The sequence below is a fragment of the Hevea brasiliensis genome, chromosome 6 (assembly GCF_030052815.1).
Source record: "Hevea brasiliensis isolate MT/VB/25A 57/8 chromosome 6, ASM3005281v1, whole genome shotgun sequence".
In the NCBI taxonomy this organism is placed as follows: domain Eukaryota; kingdom Viridiplantae; phylum Streptophyta; class Magnoliopsida; order Malpighiales; family Euphorbiaceae; genus Hevea; species Hevea brasiliensis.
This window is the reverse complement of record NC_079498.1, coordinates 108,276,197-108,303,663: the sequence shown is the minus strand read 5'-3', so window position 1 is coordinate 108,303,663 and position 27,467 is coordinate 108,276,197. Positions and strand designations below refer to the sequence as shown.

Below are 27,467 nucleotides of genomic sequence, written 5' to 3'. Positions count from 1 at the left end.
CCTAAATTGTTGGAAAATTTAGTGGTATGTGATGAATTACAAATAAATGTTTAGAAAATTATTAAGATAGTTTTGAAACCATAGTGTCATGACCATATATTTGAATGCCTCACTAGCATGACTAGTGAGAGGAAATAATTTTGAATTCCCTCTTTGACTGAAGTGTTGAGGTGCGTGCCAGTAGAGGAAGAAATTTGAATGGGTACTCATAGTTTAAGCTAGCTAGCCTTGATATGCATCATAAGCCTTTGGCTATTGAGATGAACACTATATTGATTGCATGATATGACTGTGTGTTTTTGTAAAGTTTGTTTTGTGACTTTTGAAACGAAAATGCTTTGATTAAAATTTAAAATTGTGTTTTGTATCTATTTACTAACTTCATCATTATAATTGGATATTTGTGATTTAATTATGAGTATTTTTAGTATGTTGTGCACCACTGAGTCATTGTACTCAGCGATGGTTTTTTATTGCTATCACGGGTAGAGAGACTAGTAGAGTAGCCGAGTGAGCTGCTGAGGACTACAGTACTACCTTTGAGATTTTGTCGGGAATAACATTATACCCTTATTGTATATATTTATTTTGATGTATGTGATTGTATGTACTTTTTATAAATTGGACTTAAGTCGTTGTACAAAACTTGTAATAATATTATTTTGGATTTCCTGATGTTAAATTTGACTGATGAATGCATATTACTTTTTCTTTTATGGAATGTAAATGAAATTATTCAATATTATTTTTGAAAATATTTGAGTTGAAAATTGACTTAAATTGTGGAGTTTAGGAAAAATTGTGATGAATTGAGCTATGATGGTGGTTGATTTTAGTGAAGTGCATAAATAGGAAGTGTTTTCTACAGGTGAAAATTTTTGGTTTTTCTCAATTATAGTCGGCACTCTGCTGAAATTTTTTCAAAATTTGCAGAAAAATAAAAATGGACAAAAATTTTACATAACTTTTAAACTTCAATTAAATGTTTTTAATGCCTGCTAGAAATGCTCATCACTTTCAAAAAGTAAGAAAATTGTTTTAAAATCCCTTGTAGTGTATTTAATGAGTTATCGGTAGACGGAGTCGGTAATTCATTAGGTATATTACGGGATCATGTTATGCCTTACAGAGGGGTAAGGTGTGACATGACATGATAAGAGAATTTTCTGACTCCCATTGACTGTAAGTAGAAGCAAACTTTTCTGGTTTTTACTTATCTCCAGTAAGATAACACTACAACCCTCTAGCTTGAATAAAAAGGAGACATGATCTAGACCATGCAAGGTAATTTGTCCCATCAAACTTTATGGGGCTAATAATTAATGAGGGATTTTCAGTTGTAGCAGTTAAATTCCCTTCAACTACTGAATTTTTTGCATCAGACATGATTCAGAGAACTGATTAAAAGAAATAGTAGGTAAAAGACAAATACCCAAAAATAAAATTGCAAACCAAGAGACAGAAATGGGCTGGGCAGAGGCGCGGTACACTAGGGATGTCGTTGAAAAAAAAAAGTGCGGCTGGAAAAACTGACCAGGAACAGGCTCACTCCACTGCGCGTGTACACGAGGCGGAAACTTTCTATCGGGAAGTGGGATCATGCACCTCACCGGATGGCGGTGAGAATCTAGGCGAGGACCGGCGACGAGGTTCTCTTCCTTCCTAAAGGGGCGGTGACAACTACCTCCCTTAACAGATTCGCTTTCAAGGCTTACCCACACAAACCCTAACTATTTCTCACTGTTTTCTCTCTGCAAAAAAAAATTGCCAGATAAAATGGCTAAGGCTCTGATACCATGTTGAGATTAGAGAGAATTGAAGAATTTCTTGATGTATTTCACAGTGTTACAATGATTCAAATTTATACACAAAGGCTATAGCCTTAATAAGAAAGAAAATAAAAGCTAATAAATACAAATATCCCTAATATTACTAATTTACATTCTAATTTGCAGCTAATGCACTAATTAAGGGATTTTAACACATTCTAATTTACAGCTAATGCACTAATTAAGGGATTCCAACATGCTCCATCCTCTTCTAATCCATTTTTAACAGACTAGTTATGCAATACAACTTACTCAATTTTTAGACACAGGAATTCAAAGGGGTTGTGCTATTGAATAAGTTATACATTTCCTCAAATCTATTATATAAAATATAAAAATTCAAAATTCTGTTGCATAATTATATGAATCTATGATCTATAAGAAAAATCAAGGTATTTAGAGTGCATCTTTGCTGAGTCATAAACTCTATCCCTAAAATGGACAGGCGACCATCGAATTTCCTCTGCAAACATTATTTGGGTTAGTCCAGATACAACTAGGAGAAGGAATCCTTCGAGGACTTAGAAGGGGGAACTAGCCATGGATGTTGTTATTGAGAAATCAGCTATGAAACAGAGTGGTGATGCATGGAGAATCGTCCTAGATTCTTGTCTTCCTATTCTTCATTTGATTAATACCACACGTTCTACACCATATGCTATTAAACAAGTTCAAGAATTGTTGGGAGTGTCTTGTGCATTTGATCAGGCAGTTTAGGTATCATCCTTTTCCTCTTACTTTAGTTGAAATTTCTAAATTAGAACGTGGAGTAGTGTGTAGATAGCCATCTGGATGTTCACACTTCTTTTGCACTAGCATGCACACAAACAAACCACCCTTTATTCTACAATACCATTTTTTATGATGCGTAATTTGAGTTGAGTTGAGTTGAGTTGAGACGCTAATTCATATAGCTGACTCCAAATTTTTGGGATAAAGGTTGAGTTGAGTTGAGTTGAGTTTTATGATGTGTAAATTCATTGATGTATAATTTGCATCCATCAATGACACTTGACAGAGCCAGGTTCTTCATTAATATCAATATATGAAAAGCCATTCCTTTGCTATTTGTTCATGTTGTTCTCTCAACTCAACTCAACTCAACTCAACTAAGCCTTTATTCCAAAAATTTGGGGTCGGCTATATGGATTCGCTTTTTCCACTCTGAACGATTTTGGGTTAAATCCTCAGAAATGTGTAATGCTTCTAAGTCATGTTGTACTACTCTCCTCCAAGTCAATTTAGGTCTACTCCTTTTTTTCTTTCTATCCTCTAACCTAATGTGCTCTACTTGTTTAACTGGAGCCTCCGTATGTCTACGCTTCACATGACCAAACCACCTTAATCTCCCTTCTCTCAACTTATCTTCAATTGGCACCACTCCTACCTTTTCTCTAATACTTTCATTACGGACTTTATCTAGTCTAGTATGGCCACTCATCCACCTTAACATTCTCATCTCTGCAACTCTTATCTTAGATGCATACAACTCTTTCAGTACCCAACACTCACTACCATATAACATAGCCGGTCGTATGGCTGTACGGTAAAATTTTCCTTTTAATTTATTGGGAATCTTACGATCACATAAAACTCCCGTGGCACGTCTCCACTTCAACCATCCGGCTTTAATCCTATGACTAACATCCTCCTCACATCCCCATCTACTTGAAGGATGAGCCTAGATATTTAAAGTGATTACTTTGGAGCAGTACCACTCCATTCAAACTAACTCCTTCCCTATCACCGGTTTGGCCTTCAGAACTTGCAATGCATGTATTCTCTTCGTTCTACTTAACTTAAAACTCTTTGACTCTAGAGTACTTCTCCAAAGTTCTAGCTTCCTATTGACTCCTTCTCGTGTCTCATCTATCAGAACAATATCATCCGCAAATATCATGCGCCAAGGAATACTCTCTTGTATATGTTTCGTCAGTTCATCTAAAACTAATGTAAAAAGGTAAGGGTTTATGGCTGATCCTTGGTGTAATCCAATTGAGATCGGAAAATCTCTTATGTCCCCTCACTTTAATGCACAATAGTAGTTGCTCCTTCATACATATCTTTCAATACTTGTATGTACCTAATAGATACCCTCTTTTGTTCTAACACATTCCATAAGACTTCTCTTGGAACACTATCTTAAGCCTTCTCTAAATCAATAAAAACCATGTGTAGATCTTTCTTCACATCTCTATATTTCTCCATCAAGCTTCTAATGAGAAAGATTGCTTCCATAGTTGAACGACCGGCCATGAAACCAAATTGATTGAGAGAGATAGAAGTATCATGACGTAGTCGATGCTCCACAACTCTCTCCCACAACTTCATAGTATGGCTCATGAGTTTAATTCCCCTACAGTTTGAGCAACTCTGTATGTCTCCCTTATTTTTAAAAATAGGTACTAAAATACTCTTCCTCCATTCATCAGGCATTTTCTTTGAGTTTAGAATCTTATTAAATAATTTAGTTAACCATGCCATTCCCATATCTCCCAAATACTTCCACACTTCAATTAGTATTTCATCGGGTCCACAGGCTTTACCCATTTTCATTCTCTTAAGTGCTTCCTTTACTTCTAAAGATCTAATCCTTCTAGTATAATTTACATTCTTTTCTATTGTTCTATGATCTATATTCACGCTATTTCTATTTTGACTATTGTTAAAGAGATCATTAAAATAATTTCTCCATCTTTCTTTAATGTCCTCATCTTTCACCAACACTTTTCCTTCTTTATCCTTAATGCACCTAACTTGATTGAGATCTTGACATTTTCTTTCTCTACTCCTTGCTAATCTATAAATATCTTTCTCCCCTTCTTTAGTTCCAAGTTTCTCATATAACTTTTGAAAGGCCTGTGCTCTTGCTTGACTAACTGCCTTTTTTGCCTCTTTCTTTGCTATCTTGTATTGTTCATATGCCTCATTATTATCACATTTAGGTAATTTCTTATACCATTCCCTTTTTCTCTTCACTGCCTTTTGTACTTCCTCATTCCACCACCATCTCTCTTTTGAGGGTGGTCCATGTCCTTTAGACTCTCCAAGTACTTTTTTAGCTACTTCTCTAATCTTTGATGCCATCTGTATCCACATATCATTGGCCTCCATATCTAGCTTCCATACTTCGGACTCGAGAAGCTCATTTTTGAACTTCACTTGCTTTACTCCTTTGAACTCCCACCACTTTGTTCGAGCTACACTATTTCTTCTGACCTTACTTGAATTGTTCCTAAACTTGACATTCAAGACCGCCAACCTATGTTGACTTGTTAAAGCCTCTCCTGGAATGACCTTGCAATCCTTGCATAGAGCTCTATATGTCTTCCTGGTTAAGAGGAAGTCGATTTAGCTTCTATGTTGCCCACTTTTAAAAGTCACTAAATGTGACTCTCTTTTTATAAAGTAGGTATTTGCTAGTATTAGGTCGTATGCCATAGCAAAATCTAGGATGCTTTTTCCCTCCTTATTTCGACTGCCAAAACCAAAACCTCCATGAACATTCTCATAACCTTGTCTATCATTCCTACATGTCTATTCAAATCTCCACCAATGAAAACATTCTTTTCATTCGGTATGCTTTGCATTAAATCATCCATATCTTCTCAAAACCTTTGTTTACTCTCACTGTCTAGTCCTATTTGTGGGGCATAAGCACTAACTATATTTATTGTTTCTCCTTCTAGTACTAGCTTTACTAGTATAATTCTATCTCCTACTCTTTTCACAGCTACTACTGCGTCTTTCAATGTTCTGTCTATGATTATACCCACTCCGTTCTTGTTTCTCTCCTTTCCGGTAAACCACAATTTGTACCCTGAATTACCCACTTCCTTACTTTTCTCTCCTACCCATTTAGTCTCCTGAATGTAAGCAATATTCACCCTTCTCCTTTCCAAGGTATCCACAAGCTCCATTAATTTTCCTGTAAGTGATCCAACATTCCAAGTACCAACCCTGATTCTCCTCCTATCTTGCTCCTTCCTAATTGGTCTCCTTCTATTATATCTTCTATTGTTTTCTATGTCTATCTTGTGTTATGTTCCACTATTTGTTCCACTATCTGTCCTATGGACTAACTTCTTTACCCACACCCGTCCATGATGTGGGAACCCTTGCTCACTTAACACCACACCCGGGTGCCGGCATGGCGCGTCGCTTTCGGTGAACGCCCTACACCCTTGCATATTTATCACTACACCCGGGCTCCAATGTAGCGCGTCGTTAGTAGAGGACGCCCTAACGTTTATATTTTTTGAATCCATATCATAGGGTATGACGAAATTTTTACGCTGGTTGTCACCTGCCGCAACCCTCCTCCTTTATCCGGGCTTGGGACCGGCTAAGCGTAAACTACTTAGGCGGAGTTCATGTTGTTCTCTATTTAACATATTTTTGTGCATTTTGCATGAGGTAGGGACTTTAGAAATAGATGAAGTTTTTTAGAAAAGACCATATTCACGTATTCCTATGGCACCTTTGCATATAGGAGGATGCATTTTGGTCTTTGTAATGCCTCTATGACCTTTCAGAGATGTATGATTGCAATTTTTTTTATTTAATTGGGAAATAATGGAATTATTTGCGGAAGATTTTTCAATTTATGGTACTAGTTTTGGTTCTTGCTTAAATAACCTTTCTCAAGTTTTAAAGCGTTGTGAGGAATCAAATCTTGTGCTAAATTGAGAAAAATGCCATTTTATGGTAAAGAAAGGTATTGTGCTAGGACACTTAGTCTCAGAAAGAGGAATAGAGGTGAACAAAGCAAAAGTGGAAGTGATAGAGATGATGCCATCACTAAATTCAATCGAAGAAGTTTGAAGCTTCCTTGGACATGCAGGCTTTTACAGGAGACTTATTAAGGATTTTTCTAAAATTTCTAAACCTTTGACTAATTTGTTAAATAAAGATGTTGAGTTTAACTTTGATGTTGATTGCTTAAGTGCTTTTTGCAGGATAAAAGAAGCTTTAATCACAACATCCATAATGCAACCTCCGGATTGATCTCTACCATTCGAAATAATGCGTGATGCAAGTGATTTCACCATTGTGGCTGTGTTAGGTCAAAGAAAGGAGAGAAAAGTCTATGCAATATGCTACGCCAGCCGCACTCTAGATGACGCACAAGTTAATTATACTACTACAAAGAAAGAGTATCTGGCTGTAGTGTTTGCTATAGAAAAGTTTGGGTCTTGCCTGGTTGGTTCTAAGGTTGTAGTTTTTGCAGATCATTCAACCATCAAGTACTTGTTGAATGAGAAAGAGACAAAAACTAGATTGATTAGATGGTCTTTGTTGCTGCAAGAATTTGACTTAGATTAGGGATAAGAAAGGGTCAGAAAATATAGTACCTGACCATTTATTTAGGCTTAGACTAGAGAATAAGGATGAATTAGGAGAAGAGTTACCGATTGATGATAGTTTTCTAGATGAGCAGCTTTTAGCAATAGCCAAGTCAAGTTTACCTTGGTATGCAGATTTTGTCAACTACTTGGCTTGTGATATTCTCGCACCTGAATTGAGCTACCAATGAAGAAAAAGATTTTTATTTGAGGTCAGAAATTATACATGGGAGGAATCTTACCTTTTCTGAAGATGTTATGATGGACTTGTTAGGAGATGTATTCCAGAGGATGAGTTAGAGAGTGTTTTAAGCCATTACCATTCATCTGAATATGGAGGACACATGAGCACTTCTAAGATAGTGAGTAAAATATTGCAAAGTGGCCTATTTTGGCCAAATATGTTTAGGGATTCTAGGAAATTTGTATTAGCTTGTGACAGATGCCAAAGAACAGGGAACATTACTAGAAGAGATGAAATGCCTTTACAAGGAATCTTGGAAGTGGAATTGTTTGATGTCTGGGAAATAGATTTCATGGGACCATTTCCTCCTTATGGGAATAAGTACATCCTAGTTACTGTAAATTATGTTTCCAAATGGGTTGAAACCATTACTTCACCCACAAATGATGCAAGAGTTGTATTGAAGTTTTTGAAGAAGTTCATTCTCACTAGGTTTGGGAATCCAAGATCCAAGATTAGTGATGGAGGCTTTCACTTTTGCAATAATCAATTTGAGAAACTTTTGAGCAAATATGGGGTTAAGCGCAAGATAGCCACACCTTACCATTCCCAAACCAATGGGCAGGTTGAGCTTTCAAATAGGGAGTTGAAACAAATTTTGGAGAAGATTGTTAGTAGTTCTAGGAAGAACTGGTCATTAAAGCTAGATGATGCCTTATGGGCTTATAGGACAGCCTTCAAAACCCCAATAAGAACCACACTTTATTGGTTTGTGTATGGCAAATCTTGCCATTTTCCTGTGGAACTGGAGCATAGAGCCTACTGGGCCATAAAAAGGTTGAATTTTGATTTGAAGGCAGCTGGTGAAAAGAGACTACTTCAGTTGGATGAGTTGGAAGAGATAAGGTTAGATCCTTACGAAAATGCCAGAATATACAAGGAAAGAACAAAAAAAAAAAAAAAGGCTTGATAAGCACATAAAAAAGAAAGATTTAAAAGAAGGAGATTTGGTCTTGTTATTCAATTCAAGGTTGAAGTTATTTCCAGGTAAATTGAAATTCAGATGATCAGGGCCTTTTAAGGTTCTCCATGGAGCTGTGGAGGTTTGAAGTGAAAAATCTGGTGCATTTGAGGTTAATGGCCAAAGATTAAATATTTACATATCTGGTGAGCCAATTGAGAAAAGAGCCACTTACTTCCTTTCTGACCTTCCATTCTCACAGTAATTGTTGAAGGAGTTGAGCTAATGACTTAAAATTAGCGCTCCTTGAGAGGCTGCCCAAGATTTTAATTCTTTGTTTGCTTTGGTTTCTTTGTTTTTAATTTTCCCAAACTTAAAATTTAAATTCTGATTATTGTTTATTTTGTTACAAAAAAGTGTGTATGATGTGAGTGTGTCAAAGGAAATGTAAGATGGAGTATTGGTTCATTCAAGAATTGCAGTTTTAAAGGGAAGTCCTATACTTACTACTGTTTATATGATGTTGCTACATAATTTTAGTCAAATCTGAACTTGCCGTTTGAAGAATTTTGGTGAGCTTGGACTTAAAAATGTCAATCTTCACTAGTATAAGCTTTACTACTGTTTAGAAATAATTTTAAAGTTATTAATGCTATTTATTGAGTGTAAAAATGCAATCTTAGCAATTTGAACAAATTGGTATTGATATTTAATTTGATAGTATTTTTGAATAGATTATATTGCACAAAATAGTGGTTTTGATGATGTTTTCATGAAATTTAGGAATTTGGAATGTGTATTTTGAGTGAGAGGTCTGATGATGTCATTAGGAATGCATGTGATGTGTTCTAGCTGCTTATGCAGTGAGCAAATTGAGATTTTTGAATTTTGCAGGTTTTTGGTACTATCCATACTGATATTTACTGTTCATCTACTGCATTTTGTTGGTTATTGCTGAAATTTGCTGTCTATAATTGTTTGTTTAGCTTCTGTGCTTCATTGAGCAATTTAAGGTTAATTTTAGCTACCATTAGAGTAATTATTTGGTGAATTTTTTATGCGGCAAAATGAAATTAACGAGAAGATGGCAAATAAGGAGCTGAGTAGAAGATGTGCTTGTTGATTTAAGTATTGAAATCTTTAAAAGGGAAGTTTTTAAAACTTTGCTTTTATTTCCAATGGTATGCTGCAATTTGATGGAATATAGAGCTGAAATTATGGAGTTGAGAATTGTGGTTTTAATGATATTTTGGTGAAATTCTGAAATTTTGAATGAGATGTGTTTTTTTTTTGTGTTGTTGAATTCATGTAAAATTCTAGAGTTTTAAAGTTGAGTTTGGTTGAATTGAAATCATTTATGTTTCATGGTTGAATATATATAGGCAAATTGTTGCTTGAGTTAATTTTCAATTCTTTCCATGAAAGTTTGGTGTGGTATGTTTCACAAGTTAGGTCACATTTTTGTGGGAAAAGCTCACTTTTTGCTTCTATTTTTTACAATTTTGTAGTAGTATATTTCACAGTTATTTTGAAAACTTGTGGAAAAATACGAGTAAGAAAAAAAATTTCAATTTCGCATATGCACAAACCAAATTTTGAGAGCAGGATATTCTCTCTGAGATGTATACATCAACCAGACAAAGGTTGGACGTGTTTACTTCTCATGAGCAGGATATTCTCTTTAAGATTGAGCCATTAATGCGGTCTATCAGAAAAGTAATGTGCATCAATCTGGGTATGTTTTCTATGTTGTACTCATAAATACCTGTAGAAATGTGTTCCAATTATTACATATGGATCATAATGAAGCATATTGCTAACATGATGGAGAAATTAACTTGGTGGCAAGTCTTCTTGATTCCTTTGAATGTATCAATTGCACCTTATTCTGCATAATTCAATCTTTTCAAATTCTGAATAGGAAATTCGGTTATATAGGTACAATGATGGGGATCCACTGTCTGCTGCTGACCAGTCATATGTGCTTGATAATGTCTTCAACTATCATCCAGATAAAGCAGAGAAGATTGGTGCTGGCATCGATAATGTCACAGTATGTATAACTGACTACACTTTTGTCTTGTTGTGGATGCGTGTGTGTGTGTGTTTTCTTTTTTTTTTTTAATTTTATTTTTTTAAATGATCTTCTCTATCCTTATGCTGCATCTCATTTTGGTTGCTGTTCTTCCATGTTTTGAATAAATAATGATAAACTATTTGCATGTGCCCATGCTTTTACCTGATAAACTTCACATTATTTGTTATCTCGAGAAGGACAACTATTTTTCCAAGTTTTTCACACAAAATTTCTCAACTCACCCAATGCAATGAACCCCAGTGAGTTTTCATGCTTGCCCCTATGCCCAAATCATGATTATACTTCCAGCTTCACGAGGCTGATTGCATTGACAACATTATTCTGGATAGAGAAAAATAAAGAGTGTGGAGTTATTTTACTTAATAATGTGGGTGGGCTGTCTCATATCTATAGGTGAATTTTATCCGCTTTCACTTTGACCTCATTACTCTGTAACTCCCATTTCCATTTATTACTGGATATGGTCTTATGGGAGGACAAATTATTGCCCACATATCTTTAATTGCTTACTTATCCTCTCGGGTATGTAACCATCTTCATGATCGTGCTTAGACCATCTGACATCTTACTTTGCAATTTATTTGTGTTATTTGATGGCATATTGGCATGTGATTTATGCACTGTAAATTCAGATGGGTCTAGTGCATTAGTATCGTTTTGCTCTTTGATTTTGTATAGCATTTGAGATCCTGCTCTCATCCATAGAGATGTGGCACATGGACTCTCTGTTGTAGATGTTATGTTGCCTGTTACATGGCTTGTGGATACAAGGTCAACAAATTGCTGGACCATTTATCAATGTGTTCCTGATGTCTGTACACATGATCTGTACTCAAAAGTAGAATTCGATTTGGCTGGTTGTACTGTTATATGTTTCTGTTTGATTTTAGCTGGATAACCACTTGCTTACATGGAATGATTTTTCAATGTTTAATGAGTGGTACCATAGATGCACGGCTAACATATATATATAGCCATAAAAATTTTTTGCAGTGGATGCTATTCTTGACTCGAGAGTTACTCATTTAACATGCACTACTTTAATCTCATTAATGATTACATTCGTTTCCACCATACGTTAGCCAATTTCTGCTTGAGTTTCTGTGGAATTATCGTGCGTTCATTTGGTGTTTTAACTTTTTTTTTTTTTTTAGAAGGCATCTGGAGTTTACCTTATTGGTGCCCCATTAAAGAATATATATAATGTAACAGTCGGTCCAATGAAAACAGAACAGCGTAAAAAAGGCGAGGAGAGTAAAATAAAGAATTCAAACTGGATTTAACGTTAAACTCGGATTAAATTGATGTTTAATCAGTATAAATATTATACATTAATAATAATATTTATTATAATTAATTTAAAATAATTATTAAAATAAATTTAATTAAATTTAATATATAAATTTTTGAAAAAAAAATTAAACGGTTAATTAAAATTTTAAATAATGATATTTAATTATTTAAAATAAAGAAATATATTAAATTAAAATTTTTACAAAAATAAATTTATTCATATAAAAATAAAAGTTAATATATTAAAATTATATAACATAATAAATAAAAAATTTATATACTTTTTATCATATAAAAAATAATAAAATAAAATAAATAATTCAAGTTAACATATTAAGACACTGTTAAACATGGCTTTAGTTCACTTGGTTAGTGGTCCCAAGTTGCATGTCTTTGGTCCCACGATCAACTCCCGGTAGTGCCTCCTTTGTATCTTTTTACTTGAACGGTTGGGTTACTCGATTCATCGATTACCCCGCTAGTTAGACCCAATCAATTACGATTTCAAGAAATCATGGGTTTATATCTGAATCGAACTAGCCACTAATTCAATTTCTTACTAAACTAATCCGACCGACCGAATTGATCCGGTTCTCTTAAAAATAGGGTTTCATAGTTAAACTAGATTGGATTGGGGTCTGATTTTTAATTAAATCAGTTTGATTGATAAATTTGGTCCAAGTTCTCTTAATGACAAGTGATTTATTTTCAACTCAACTTTTATTTATATTATCTTTTGGGGTAACTCTGTATGTTTATAATCAACATTTTTATTGCTCTTAAATATAAGAGTTCTTATGGTGCCCAAAATGCTATCATTACTTTCAGGCTCCAACATTTTATTTTATACGCTTGAGATATCAACATTATTTGTGAGAAGTATATTACGGGTGTGTAAATACAACACAAATTTTATGATATTTATGTCAATAACATTTTTACAGCATAAATTCTATTTTAATTTAATTATGTGATATGAAATAAATAATTTAACAGATTTATTCCAGTATAGTAGGTTGATACTATTAAGTGCCCAAACAATAAGAATTAAGCTAATATTTCGCTCACCTTTATTTATATATATATATATATATATATATTTGAGATTATAATTGACTGAGTTTAAGCTAAAATTTTTAAAAAAATAAACAAGAGTAGGTCAAGTATATGGGCTGACTAGATCTGAGACAAACTAGATTAATTGGTAAGCAGGTCTACTTAAGCTGATCGATCAAGAGAAAAAATTAAGGAAATACAGAAACTTTATTAATTAATATTCACTTGGATGTAATTAACAAAAGCCGGCTTGACTTTTGCGATCTAATCTCAATTTCTTGATCACAAATAACTGGAGTCTCCAACTGATGACTCTCTTCGTCCTTCTCTCACAGAGTTGCATACAAGCCAAGAATTATCCTGTAAAACGATTAAAAAGAGAGAGCATACAATCGAAAATCTTTTCCTAATTGATTACTTGGGTTCAGCAAAGCTGATTAAAACAACAAATTAACACATTGGTAGAATACTTTTGCTTCTTTCTAATTTTCTTAAGTTAATTAAGGGTAAGGGCTGGCTTTTAGTTGGGTGATATGAACTCAAGTGTTTTAGTTAGACTTTCTAAATGTATGGTCCTTGTAATGGGTTTAGATCATATATTTTACTCTTTATGAATAAAATATATTTTTTTTAATTAAAAAAAATATTAATTAAGGGTATGGAAAGGGAAAGTTGTTAAAGCTTCAATTTATGAATAAATGTAATGCAGGTTTTTTTTTTTTTAGCTAGATCCGATTTACCATAACCTCCCATTTATTTTACACAAGGACATAATTATACCTCTTCTATTTTGGGTCGACCAGATAAGAATATTCCATAAAATACAGTCCTATTACTTCTCTGTTTTTATCTCCATTTCTTGATCACAAATCCCTGGTTCCATTAGCCTCTTCTTTTTCTCATCTTCCTTTCCCCATAGAATTGCATACAAGCCAAGGATTATCATTGTAGCTCCAATTACCCTGACAAGATTGAAAAGTGGTATGTGAGATAAAGGAGACATATATAGCATTTGAAATTCTTTTTCTGACTTGAGTTCAAGAAAGCTGATCAAATGAACAATAAAAATCAACAAGCATACCCTCCTAAGTGCAATGCCTCGCCTAAAATTAGTAGTCCGATAATAGCTACAATTACAGTTATGATTGGCCTAAATGCTGTCACGAAAACAGGGCCTTTCATCTGTATTACCAGAGTCTGCACATAAATTGAAATTCCAAACAATACAATTCCCTGAAATAGTTGAATAAATTGTCATTGGTGTCATCTGAATCTTGGCGCTTGATAATTTAATAGTATTGGCTCTGCCATTTTAGACGAGTAGAAACCATATATTAAACTTACACTATATGTAGGAGTAACGAGACTGATGTCCTAGGACAATCTCCATAATAAAGTTTTATGATCTATCACCTACTAGGTTTGTTAATGAGGTAAGTGTTATAGGAGCTGGATACTTTTTCACTGTTGTTGTCTGCACCATCATGATACACTAATTAATTACAGTTACTTGGAAAGATTCTGATTTCACACTTTGAAAAAAAAGTAAAAGAAACACTCATCTTATTTCATAGACATATAAGCTCTATTTTCCAGTATTAATCACCTGTAAGATGAAGAAAGCTGCTGATGTAATTGTCTGAATAAGAAGCATGAGAGAGCCCTTTTTTAATTTCTTATCTAGGAAAATTTTTGATGCAGAATTCTGATGATAAGCGTGGGGATCATGCACTGAAAGCACAGTGATAGCCCTGTATAAGGTCATGAGTGTGGCACCGCCCAATGCTACTATAGTTCCTCCAACCTTTGCTTGGCCATTGAGATTGGAAAAGTCTAATTTCTCCATTCTTAACGGACAAAACAAAGCTTCAATGCTAAGAAATGCCTTTTCTAGGCATGTCAACAGGGTAGGAGGTTTATCAATTGATTTGCCATTCATAGAATAGAAAGATATTAATTTGGGATGCGTGGCATTGGTAATGTTTAACTATACCTGCATAAAATGGCCAAAATAAAGGTCATTGATGGAGTTGTTCATGGCAGCTGCTAATGCTGATGAAGTGTGTTCCAGACCAATGTAGAACAATATTCTGTTCTAAACTCTGATATATAATTATATTTAAAGGACATTAAAATTGATCTCAACCTCATTTGTAACAAAAGAACAGTGGATCAACTCATGATCAACCATTAATTAGAGAATCTACTCACCCTAGGAAACCTAGTAAAAAGATATTTAGGCATGTTGGGAGACTCAGCTTGCTTTCATTTTTCCTGCAACATGAATCTATCAGTTACTTCCTGCAGTGTTTGCTTTGGACAAATTAGTAAGCAGTGAGTATAATTAGTATCAACAAGACCAGTAAAAAGGTAAGTAGTAGTAGTAGTAGTAGTAGTAGAAGAAGAAGAAGAAGAAGAAGAAGAAGAAGAGAAAGGAAGGAACCTTTCAAATGGTGATGCTAGAATAGCTGTAGTTACTGTTCCAATGGCAAACCCATAGGCCACAAGAACATAAACACTCGTGCCTTTATCCAAGCAAACCTTGGAGATTATGTTAAATCCTGCCTGGCAGAAAGCAACAAATATACATAAGAGATATGGTTTCAGCTTTTCAAATAAAATTATTTTTTTCTTCCCAATTTCTTGATCTTCCTCCTCCAACACACTCTTTAATCTCTTCCATTTCCAACTCTACTCAGTTCACGTAAATTTAGTGACACACTACTTCCAAGCTATAGCTAAGTGCTAAGGAACCAAAACAACAAAAGCCTTCCGATTCCTGACTGGAATGCTTCTAAGTGGGTGTATCAAGTAAGAGAAGAAATTCATGGAATGATAACAAGTTTTCAATGTTTAATGAGAGGACCATTACTATAGATGCATCATGCACGGCTGACGTATATATAGCTATTAAAATTTTTTACAGTGGATGCTAGTCTTGAGTCTTGAGATCTACTCATTACATCCTCTAACAAGCACCATAATTCTTTAGTCTCATAAATGATTACTTTCGTTTCCACCATATATTAAAAATCGTTGGCCAATTTGTGCTTGAGTTTCTTTGGAATTATTGTCCTTTCATATGGTGTTTTACTTTTTTTTTTTTTTTTTGTTAAGTTGTCTCGACTTTGCCTTAGTGGTGCCTCTTAAGGGAATATATTGTTCTCGATACATTATACATAAACTTTTCTATAAAGAGATACAAAAATAAATGAGATAACTATTAAAAAAATCTTATTATTTTTAAATTTTTACAATTCTACTCATACTTTTAAATTACCATTTAAATTCTAATATTTTAACTCTTAATAATTCTATCACATTATTAAGAAAATTGGTATTTCACTAACAAAGACTTATATAAATACCATCTAAAAATGCATCTTCAATAATATGTAATATTTTTCATATTAGCATATTGAAATAATATATTTTTATCTAAAAGTACATGTTCTCTTCAAATATCTAATCCTATATTTTTATTTTATCTGTCAACACTAAAAAATTATATAAATAAAATTGGTCAAATATCTATTAATATAAGATACTTACATTGAATTAAATATATTTATACTAATATTGATTATAGCTCGCTCTATACTCGAATAACATATGTACACAAGGTGTAGGCAAGCAAAATTTATTATCGGTTAAAAATTTAGAAGTCTGTGTTCGGAGAATTATAGTGACCTAATCAAATTTAATTAATAAAATAATCTACATCTATAAAATAGATTAATAAGATATTGTCATATGTACAATCCTTAGCCACGAGAGTGTTAAAATTTAATTTTTTAAAATAAATAATAAAATTTAAAAAAAGTTAAAATTTATGTATATTAAAATTTTAAAAAATGTAGCCACATCTTTTTTTTTTTACTTTTTCTTTTATAATTTTCATTTTTTTCCTTCTCATATTCACAATTTTTATTTATTTTTTTAAATTTCTTTTGCTCATTTCCTATTGAATGGCATGAATAATACCTATTATAACTGCATGTATTTAAAGGGTATTTTCTACGATAAAGACTATAAAAACTCAATTGCAAAATCGACTATGAGATTAGTTGTTGAATAATTATTTAATTATATTTATAGATAAAAAATGCCTTTGATAGCACTGGCAATGAAACGATCATACAACACTATTATAACGAGAATATCATTTTATAAAGTTATTTTCTTTTTTTACATAATTATTGTTGCACATTGAAAATTTACATGTCTTATTAAATTTCTTTTCAATAAATAATTTATTATTATACAAAATTTTTTCCTCTTAATTGAGTGAAATAAAAATTTTTTGATCCACTAATTTCCTGACTCCGCCCTTTGCCAAGTAACACACTTAAACTTTTAATAGATTTTATTTTTATTTTTTAGTTATATTTTTATTAATAATAATTAATATGTATATATTAAATAAATTTATTAATTTTATTATTATCATTTATTAAGCTAAGTCTCCTTTTGAAGGCAACTAAAAAAAAGTCAGGTGTACATGTACTTGGCAAGAACTTCCCGTTTTGAGCTCGATCGAGGAACAAGAACTTTAATCCCATCCCTATTACACTGACCAGGTAGCGTTTTGTGATTAGGATGCTATCATAAGCTCCCAGATATACTGATATATAGATTTGCATTGGTAACTACGAAAAATTAAACTGATTCTGGATGAACTTAATATTAATAAGTCTTACATTGGTGAAATACGTTTGCTTCTTTCTAATTTCTTAAGTTAATTAAGGGTAAAGAAAGAAAAGGGAAAGAGAAAATTATTAAGCTTCAATTTCTAAATAAGTAAAATATGAATTTTCATTTTTTTGGGCATGGTTGCTTAAAAGGAAAAACTTAATTTTATATGAAAATGATTCTAATAATCATTATATTAAATATATATTTACATCTAAATTTGTGCATTCATTATTCACACATAAATTAATTATACACAAATTTCTATATAAATATTTAATTTAAAGATTGTAAAACTCTAAGATAAGAGTTGCGGAGATGAGAATATTAAGGTGGATAAGCGGTCATACTAGACTAGATAAACAGCAATGAGAGTATTAAAGAAAAGTTAGGAGTAGTGCGAGGATAAGTTAAGAGAAGGATTTAGTCATGTGAAGCGTAGACATACGGAGGCTCCAGTTAGACAAGTAGAGCACATTAGGTTAGATGATAGAAAGAAAAGAAGAGATAGACCTAAACTGACCTAGAGAAGAGTAGTACAACATGACCTAAAAGCATTACACATTTTCGAGAATTTAACCCAAAATCGTTTAAAATAGAGAAAGAGAATCCATATAGGCGACCCCAAATTTTTGGAATAAAAGCTTAGTTAAGTTGAGTTGAGTTATATTGTAAAACTCGTTCTCATGTTAGATCGAATTTATATTAAATAAATAATTTTTCTTTTCGAGACAGTTTATCATGTATTCATAATATAAATAATATTTGAGCCTATTTATTTTAGATATGGGTCTCATTATACATATTATGCCTTGAATCAACTATATAAATAGAGTCTAAACAACCATTTTCATTAAAATACAGTCCTATTGCTTTTCTGCTTTTATCTCTATTTCTTTATCACAAATCACTGGCTCCATTAGCCTCTTCTTTTTCTCATCTTCCTTTCCCCATAGAATTGCATACAAGCCAAGGATTATCATTGTAGCTCCAATTACCCTGGAAAAGATTGAAAAGTAGTACATAAGATAAAGGAGATATATAGCATTTGAAATTCTTTTTCTGACATGGGCTCAAGAAAGCTAATCAAATGAACAGTAAAGGTCAACAAACATACCCTCCCAAGTGCAATTCCTCGCCTAAAATTAGAAGTGCCATAATAGCTACAATTACTGTTGTGAGTGGCCTAAATGCTGACGTGAAAACAGGGCCCCTCATCTGTATCACCCTAGTTTGCACAAAAATTGTAATTCCAAAGATTACAATTCCCTGCAATAATATTGAATAAATTGTAATTGGTGACATCTGAACCTTGGAGCTAGATACTTTTGTAGTATTGGCTATGTCATTTTAGATGAGTAGAAAACCATATATTAAACTTACATTATATATAGGAGCAACAAGAGTGTTGTCCCAGGACAATCTCCATGATGAAGCTTTATGATCTATAATTGCTGCTAAGGTTGTTGAAAGTAGAGTTCCTACTAGGCTTATTAATGAGGTAAGCGTCATAGGAGCTGGATAATTTCTCACTGTTGTTGTCTGCACCATCATAATTTGAATAAAGTAAAAGAAACACTCATCTTAGTTCGTAAACATATAAGCTCTATTTTTCCAGTATTCATCACCTGTAAGATGATTAATGCTGCTGCTGTAATTGTCTGAATAAGAAGCACAAGAGAGCCTATTACTAATTTCTTATCTTGGAATATTTTTGATGCGGACTTTTGTTGATGAGTGTAGGGATTATGCACTGAAAGCACAGTGATACCCTTGTATAGGGTCATGAGTGTGGCCCCGCCCAATCCAACTATAGTTCCTCCAAGCTTTGCTAGGCCACTGAGCTTGGAAATGTCTAATTTCTCCATCCTTGAAACACAAAACAAAGCTTCAATGCTAAGAAATGCCTTTTCTAGGCATGTCAACAGGGTAGGAGGTTTATAAATTGATTTACCATTCATAGAATAGAAAGTTATTAATTTGGGATGCGTGGCATTAGTAATGTTTAACTATACCTGCATAAAATGGCCAAAATAAAGGTCATTAATGGAGTTAAGTTGTTCATGGCAGCTGCAAATGCTGATGAAGTGTGTTCCAGACCAATGTAGAACAATATTCTGTTCAAAACTCTGATACATAATTATATTTAAAGGACATTAAAATTGACCTCAACGTCATTTGTAACAAAATAATAGTGGATCAACTCATGATCAACCATTAATTAGAGCATCTACTCACCCTAGGAAACCTAGTAAAAAGATATTTAGACAAGTTGGGAGACTCAGCTTGCTTTCATTTTTCCTGCAACATGAATTTATCAGTTACTTCCTGCAGTGTTTGCTTTGGACAAATTAGTAAGCAGTGAGTATAATTAGTATCAACAAAGCCCAGTAAAAAGGTAAGTAGAAGAAGAAGAAGAAGAAGAAGAAGAGAAAGGAGGGAACCTTTCAAAGAGTGATGCTAGAACAGCTGTAGTTACGGCTCCAATGGCAAACCCATAGGCCACAAGAACATAAACATTCATGCCTTTATCCAAGTAAACCTTGGAGATGATGTTAAATCCTGCCTGGCAGAAAGCAACAAATATACTCAAGAGATATGGTTTCATCTTTTCTAATAACATTTTTTCTTTCCAATTTCTTGATCTTCCTCCCCCAACACACTCTTTAGTCTCTTCCATTTCCAACTCTACTCAGATCATGTAATTTTAGTGGCACGCTACTTGCAAGCCATAGCTAAGTGCTAAAAAACCCAAGAGAAATATTAACCATGTGATTTCTATGACTGTGATGCTTCTAAGTGGGGATATTTGGTAAGAGAAGATAGACATGGAGTGATTTTTCAATGTTTAAAGAGGGACCATAGATGCACAGCTTACGTATATACCCATTAAAAAATTTTGCAGTGGATGCTCTTAACTCTTAAGAGTTACTCTACCATTCTTTAATCTCATAAATTAGTACTTTCGTTTCCACCATATATTAAAAATATTTAACCAATTTGTGCTTGATTTTCTTCGGACTACCTCAGTTAGTGGTGCCTCATAAGGGAATATATAGTTCTCGATACAGTAAACGCATAAACTTTTTTATAAAGATTAAAAGAATAATAAATTTTGCTATATCAAAATTTTATATATTTATATTATTGATTATAGGTCACTCTATACTCGTAGCAGTATTATATGTATGTATGGCGTAAGTAAGAAAGATAAATTATCGGTTAAAAATTTTAAAAGTCTGTTTTTTGATCTAATTAAATCTAAATAATAAAATAATTTTTCATATAATTAGAAACTTAAGTTATACGATAGGAGATAGTATTTCTTTTTAAACTTTATACCCAAATTAATAATTAAGATAACAATTTTCTGCGCCCATAAGTTATTATTATTATTATTATTATTATTATTATTTGATTCCACATGCATGTTATATATTTCATTAAACAATAAGAATTAAGATAATTTTTTTGCTTCCCTTAAAATTGATGAAGGAAATTGTAAAGCCCAAATCATTTGCCTCAAATAAATTTTAGGCCTTAAATCATTGAATTTAAAATGATTAATCAAGTTATTTCTAGTAACTAGATTAAAGTATATAAATCCTTATAATTTAATTGTCTACGGACTATTTAATGGGATGTTACAGGAATAATAATTAAAGGAGAACCATGAATATTCGTTAAAAAAGATTACTTTAACTTATTTTATAATTAATTGAAAATAATTTACGATGTATCAAATTTAAATAAAATTTTTTTGCAAAGGTAATCACGAATGAGTCAAGTATATAGGCTGAACTGAGTAGGTCTGAAGAAACAAGATTAATGGGTAAACAGATATAATTAAGCTGATCGAGAGAAAGAGAGATACAGAATTACAGAAACTTTATTAAGATTGTCTTGGATGTAGTTAAACAAAGCCGGCTTTACTTTTGTGATCTAATCTCAATTTCTTGATCACAAATAACTGGAGTCTCCAACTGATGACTGCTGCTCTGTTTCTCTTCTTCCTTACCCCACAGAGTTACATACAAGCCAAGAATTATCATTGTAGCTCCTATTATCCTGTAAAACGATAGAGAGCAAATTCAACAAAGCTGATAAAGGAACCCAAAAAACATATCAATTACTACCCTCCCAAGTGCAATGCCTCGCCTAAAATAAAAGGTCCCATGATAGCTACAATCACTGTTATCAGTGGTCTAAATGCTGTCACGAAAACTGGACCATTTGTCCGCACAACTATAGTTTGAATATAAGTTGTAATCCCAAAGATGACAATGCCCTGCGATAACATTGAAATTCTTTTAGTCGCTCTTGTTTATTATATAATAGTTGTGTGTTTCAAGCAAAGATAATTGATAAGATTCGAATCCTGACGTCATCTTTTATCATAATGCTTTCTTTTTCTTTTATTTGTATTGCAAGCATTTACAATATTTTTTTAATATAAGTGGTTTTCATTATGAGGCCTCGTAGTTTATGGAAACGACTCCAATATTACTATATTAAAATTCATTGGTCAAGCAATTAAACCATATTAAACTTACAATATAGAGAGGAGCAATAAGAGTAATATTCAATGATAATCTCCAAGATGAAGCTCTGTGGTCTGGAACTGCAGCTGCAATTATTGCCATTATAGTGCCTGATAGGCCTGATAATGTGGTAAGAGTCATAGGAGCCGGATATTTTTTAACTGCAGTTGCCTGCATCATCATATATCAGTTAATATTTTCAAGAGAGACATATATATTTTTTGTGATATCACATTAAAAATCACTCAAGCGAGTCCACAAACAAGTACCCTAAAAAATTCTAGTATTACTCACCTGTACAATGTAGAATGCTGCTGCTAAAAGGTCTGAAAAAAGAAGCAAGAGAGAGCCTTTTATCAAGTTCCTATATATGAGTATTTTTGATGCAGCATGAGTGTGAGAAGCGTGCAGGGAAACCACAGTAATACCCTTGTATAGGGTCATGAGTGTGGCACCACCAAATGCAATTATAGTTCCTGCAATCTTTGCTTGGCCACTGAGCTTCAATAAGTTCAATTTTTCCATCCTGAACACACAAAACAAAGAAAATTATTTAGTTCACCTGATGTAGTCCCACTTGAATTGTATCCCATATTTAGCATTTTCACTGTCTAGTTAATTAATTACCTGAAGAAAATTGCTAAAATAAAGGTAATTGATGGAACCAAGTTGTTCATGGCAGATGCAAAGGCTGGTGAAGTGTATTCCATTCCAGCGTAGAAAACTATTCTCCCTGAAGTTCTGATGAAGTTAAAGGACATCAGAATTGAACCAAACCTTTAGCTATATCTATTTAAGGGCCAATTCATGAATGGTCATTAGAAAGAGAAACTACTCACCCTAGAAGACCCAATAACAAGATATCTATGCAGGCTGGTAAACTGATTTTGTTCTCAATTTTCCTGCAAGATCATAAATATTTAAAAGTGAATATACTGTTCGTAGCTAATTGTCATTAGAGCTAAGTAAGCTTTAATTTAATTAAGAATGTTAATTGTATCCGCTAATCAGTTTAATTTCACTAAACTTTAATTTTTATTAATAACATCACCGATATGTATTTTCATCATAATAATCAAGTCCTAAATACCACTTCTAGTTTGAACATGGATAAGTCTCATTAGCACGTAAGTGCGGATGGGATACCACGTGGTTAATCCAAAAAATCATAATAATCAAGTGAGTTAAAACTTTTTTTTGGCATAATTTGCGACAAGCACATTAAAATTTTGGAACCAAACCAATGTCATAAACCCTTATCCCTAACCCTAGACAATCGAACACGGAACAAATTAAAATTTTCTGTAGAAAAAGAATAAAGAGAGAAAAGGGTTTATTTATTTTGTACTTGCCAAGTGCACCAACAGAGAAGAATAAGAAAAGAACCTTTCAAGTAGTAGTGCTAGAAAAGCTGTAGCTACAGTTCCAAAAACATAGCCATAGGCCACAAGAACATAACGACTCATGCCTTTGTCTAAGCAAACCATAGTGTTGACCCCGCGTAGCTCAAAATGAGCATTGATTTTGATGGTAACAAAACTTAAACAGAATCTATCTAACCCAACTTTAAAGTGATGTGTAGATTATTTCTCTTATTCATAAAGAATCTTTGAAGTTGCATCTAAGGAGGAAGAATACTCAAAGGCATCTCAAGACAAATCCAAGATGAGAAAAAATAAGATTATGTAAGCCAAGACTCAAAGTAAAGGTATGAAAGTCATAGAGTTAGAAATTTAAGACTTGTGTAAAAAGAATAGATAAAAGTTTAGTCAAATGGAGCTCAAAATTAAATTTCTTCTTTTAATTATTTTATAAAATTTTCTCTCACATGACCTTGGATATTACTATTGGAGTATATATTTTTCTTAAGGTCTAAATCATTTTTTTTAAGATTACAATTTGAAACAGGTATCTGGTAAATTAGTTTGCTAACCTGTTTGCTAAAATATTAGTTTGCTAATGTGTTTGCTAAAATATTAGTTTACTAACTACTTTACTACTGTTGCCAAAATTTCATTAGTTTGCTAAATGATCAGAGTTGCTTAACTTCGCATAAAAAGACAAAATAACGGCTATTTTGCCTAGAACAGAGTACATAACATTCCAAAAAGATTTTAAACGGTTTAAAATGATTTGGGACTATAAATACACCTTCTTTACTTCATTTTAGATTTGATGAAAGCTTACTTGTGCACTCCAATCTTGATTTTTTATTTATTGCTTTCATTCAAGAGCTTTAAAATCTTTGAGCTACCATTGGCAAATCAACTCATCTCTTCTTTATAGTTTGATTTGTATTAAGTGAGAGTGAGTGTTAAAACATTAAATTACATTTAAGAGAGGTTGTACAAGCACCTATTGAAGCTTGAGAGTGGGAGTGCTTGAGATAGCACTTGTCAAGGGTTCAAGCTACCTTGGTAAAAGCTTGGTGTTGAAAAAGTTGTAAAGGGCTTTTGATCTCTTACCTTTAAAAGAGCAAATAGTGGAGATAAGACTCAAAGATGGTTCTTTGAGAGAGTGGATGTAGGCTAGTTAAGTCGAACCACTATAAAAATCATTGTGTTTGATCTCTCTAACCTTAATCTCCTTACTTTTATGTGATTTAATTTCTATGCATGATAGTGAATGATTGATTGAATAGATTGAGTTGATATACTTGAAGATATATTGAGTAGGTTGAGAAATTGGTTTAAAATCTTGTGATGCATATTATGGCAAAAATTGTTATAAATATTGATTGAAACTTGAACTGAAATTTAGGGACACATTATTGAAACATATATCACTTTCACAATATATAAAAGAGCACCTAGTTGAACAAAGCCTCAATTTTTTAGTAGGCTACAAGCAAGGGCCGAAAAATTATAAAGTCCAATTCACCCCCCTCTTGGACTATTTTGGGACAACACATAGAGATTATGTTGAACGCTGCATAACAGAAAGAACAAAATACACAAAGGAGGTAAGGCTTCAGCCTTCCAAAGATTGTCTTTTTCCAATTTTTTTCTCCGACAAACTCTTTACTCTCTTCCATTTCCGACCCCATTTTGAAAGACGCACTTCTAAGCCAATAACTATTCTTGCTTATAAGGCAAAGTGGAGATATAGTTCATGTATATATCAGGGTATGATCATGGCACACTCAAGATCATGATTTTGGTAGCTAGCCCATCACAATGTTGGCAAGTGCTTTTATGATTCGGAACGCTTTCAGGGAGGATTTAATTTTCATTTTTAATTGGAGTAGTGACGATATATATAAATTATATGCTAGCTAGGTAATGAGAATACATTCTTCTTCAATTAAATATTAATGAGGATCATAAGCCCTATCAGACAAATAATGTTTTTATACAATTACAATTTATTATTAATAAATTAAGGCCCTTTTTTTCATAAAACCAAGGACCTTTCTTTGTTGAACATTACATACACCTCTTTTCAATAATATTTAAATTCGAAACATCACAATATTAAAATTTAAGATATTTAAATAATATGAAATTTAAGCTCAAAAGACATGATTAATCAAACGTGCTACTTCTTCTAGGATATAGAATCTATGGCAGTATAGTGTCACTAACCCCCTCGCCAACATTAGCTATGATGGCAGAGAACCGATTGCAAAAATTAACAATGAGTGTATAAGCAATGAATTTTAATCTGTTAAAAATCCTCTATCAGCAACGAAAAATTCTGTCGCTGATATATATATATATATATATATTGCAGTGTTTCTCTTCTAAATCACATATTAAATATTTTTTAAAATTAAAAGAGAACTTTCATAGCCATAATCATTTACAATAGAAATATGTTATGACTTTTGGAATTTGATTCTAAGACTTCATAATAATATTATACTTTTTCCAAATAACAAATTAAATATCTTCATTATTGGGGCCATAGCATATGAGTCGACATTCGTTGTACACCATATCAAACTTAAGAAGCAATAACTAATAGCATAACATCCAAGGACTCTATAGACTGTACATACTATTTAATTCTCTAAAACAATATCTCCCACAAATCAAGCATCATGAACTTTATTCTTAGTAGGATTGGATTAATATATAAAATGTCTTAATGCAACCACATAAAATTATTGTATTGGAGGGTAGTCGAGTCTTGAGAATTAGTTCTTTTTTACATTTCTGTGCATAATATTAAAGGTTATCCTTTTTCACACACTTCTAATTATATACATTCATTAATTAATTATCTAATAAAACCAGTGGTCAATTTGTGCTTAAGTTTCTTCAAATTGTTTTTTAGGGTTTATTATTGTCCCTACCACCTACATAATGGAATAATTCTTCATTTCATAAATCTCCCACTTTTATATGAATAGGATTCAAAGATGAGATCTTTAATTTAAAACTTCAATCTTGAAATTTTGTTATACTTTTTAAGTACTAATTAGGAATACTTTAGTCCTAAAATGGCTAGAATTATACTGATTTACTATTGCGAGATTAAGATGGAAATCTACTTTTAGAAAAGCATCTTTTTAGATATTATGAAAAAGAAAACAATTTAAAGAAACAATTTATAATTATTTTAAAATTTTTATAATTAAAACATATCAAATTTAATATAAAAATAATTTTTATTGCCTCCAATTAATTATATTTATGTTTTCACTTTTCTAACAAACTGCTACGGCCATTGCTTGGTGCAATGGTGAAAACTTCAAATTTTTAATTTTTATTATGATAGACACAAATTTAAGGTACATACAGCATATAAAAAGAAAAAAAATAATAATAATATAAAATTTATGGTTCATTAGATGCATGCGTTATTAGTACTCCAGATAGAAACCATAAGAACCTGCAACTCTAACTGTATTTTACCTAAAATTCCTCAAGATTTTGTGACCTAAATGATCCAGGAAATGAAAATATGCATGCCTCCATCGGCTAACATACACTAGAGAACCTATTACACTACAGAAACCCACAAGAAATCCAAGAGCCACGCTCACACAGAACCCCCAATCCAATTCAAGACCATTTCCGTGCCTAATGCCTGGTAGTGAATCACCAACTACACTACAATCCTCAGTGAGTGGAGGTCCACAAAGGCCTTTGTTGCCGATGAAGCTAGATAAGCTAAAGCTTTGTATTTGAGTGCCTGAAGGAATTCTCCCACTTAAATTGTTGTAGGATAAGTCCAAGTAATTCAATAATTCCAAACTTGCTAGGCTCTGTGGAATTTCACCGTATAATTGATTTTGGGAAAAATCAATTATTTCTAATTAAACCATATCACCAATATTCTCAGGAATATTGTGACACCCCTTACTCGTGTACAGTATACCCGAATAAGTAATGCCACACGGTGTACTGGCACACTCTAATATACCTTACTTAATTTGTGTCATGCTTTTGAAATTAATTTATGAAATATGATTTATTTTAACCATTTATCAAAAGTATTATTTCATTTGAGGTTCCGAAGAT

At 32.7% G+C, this 27,467-nt stretch overlaps 2 protein-coding genes and 2 pseudogenes across 2 annotated transcripts; 1 reads left to right on the top strand and 3 right to left on the bottom strand.

Moving 5' to 3' along the window:
* LOC131180923 (DNA-directed RNA polymerase V subunit 1-like) overlaps window positions 1-2,546 on the top strand; it is a 30,102-nt pseudogene extending 27,556 nt beyond the window's left edge.
* Window positions 2,547-13,501: 10,955 nt separating this feature from the next.
* On the bottom strand, window positions 13,502-15,449 carry LOC110666564 (WAT1-related protein At5g07050-like; annotated as a pseudogene).
* Window positions 15,450-18,272: 2,823 nt separating this feature from the next.
* Window positions 18,273-20,209, bottom strand: LOC110666632 (WAT1-related protein At5g07050). The gene is made up of 6 exons (XM_058148095.1): window positions 19,903-20,209; window positions 19,474-19,575; window positions 19,087-19,327; window positions 18,842-19,000; window positions 18,576-18,727; window positions 18,273-18,457 (listed from the first exon to the last, which is right to left on the bottom strand). Exons 1-6 carry the CDS (start codon window positions 20,136-20,138, stop codon window positions 18,325-18,327), a joined length of 1,023 nt encoding a protein of 340 aa, XP_058004078.1. The 5' UTR covers window positions 20,139-20,209; the 3' UTR covers window positions 18,273-18,324.
* Window positions 20,210-21,387: 1,178 nt separating this feature from the next.
* Window positions 21,388-25,045, bottom strand: LOC110666562 (WAT1-related protein At5g07050-like). The gene is made up of 8 exons (XM_058148094.1): window positions 24,913-25,045; window positions 23,386-23,488; window positions 22,839-22,901; window positions 22,627-22,740; window positions 22,294-22,525; window positions 22,012-22,170; window positions 21,595-21,746; window positions 21,388-21,526 (listed from the first exon to the last, which is right to left on the bottom strand). Exons 1-8 carry the CDS (start codon window positions 25,043-25,045, stop codon window positions 21,388-21,390), a joined length of 1,095 nt encoding a protein of 364 aa, XP_058004077.1.
* Window positions 25,046-27,467: the final 2,422 nt, after the last annotated feature.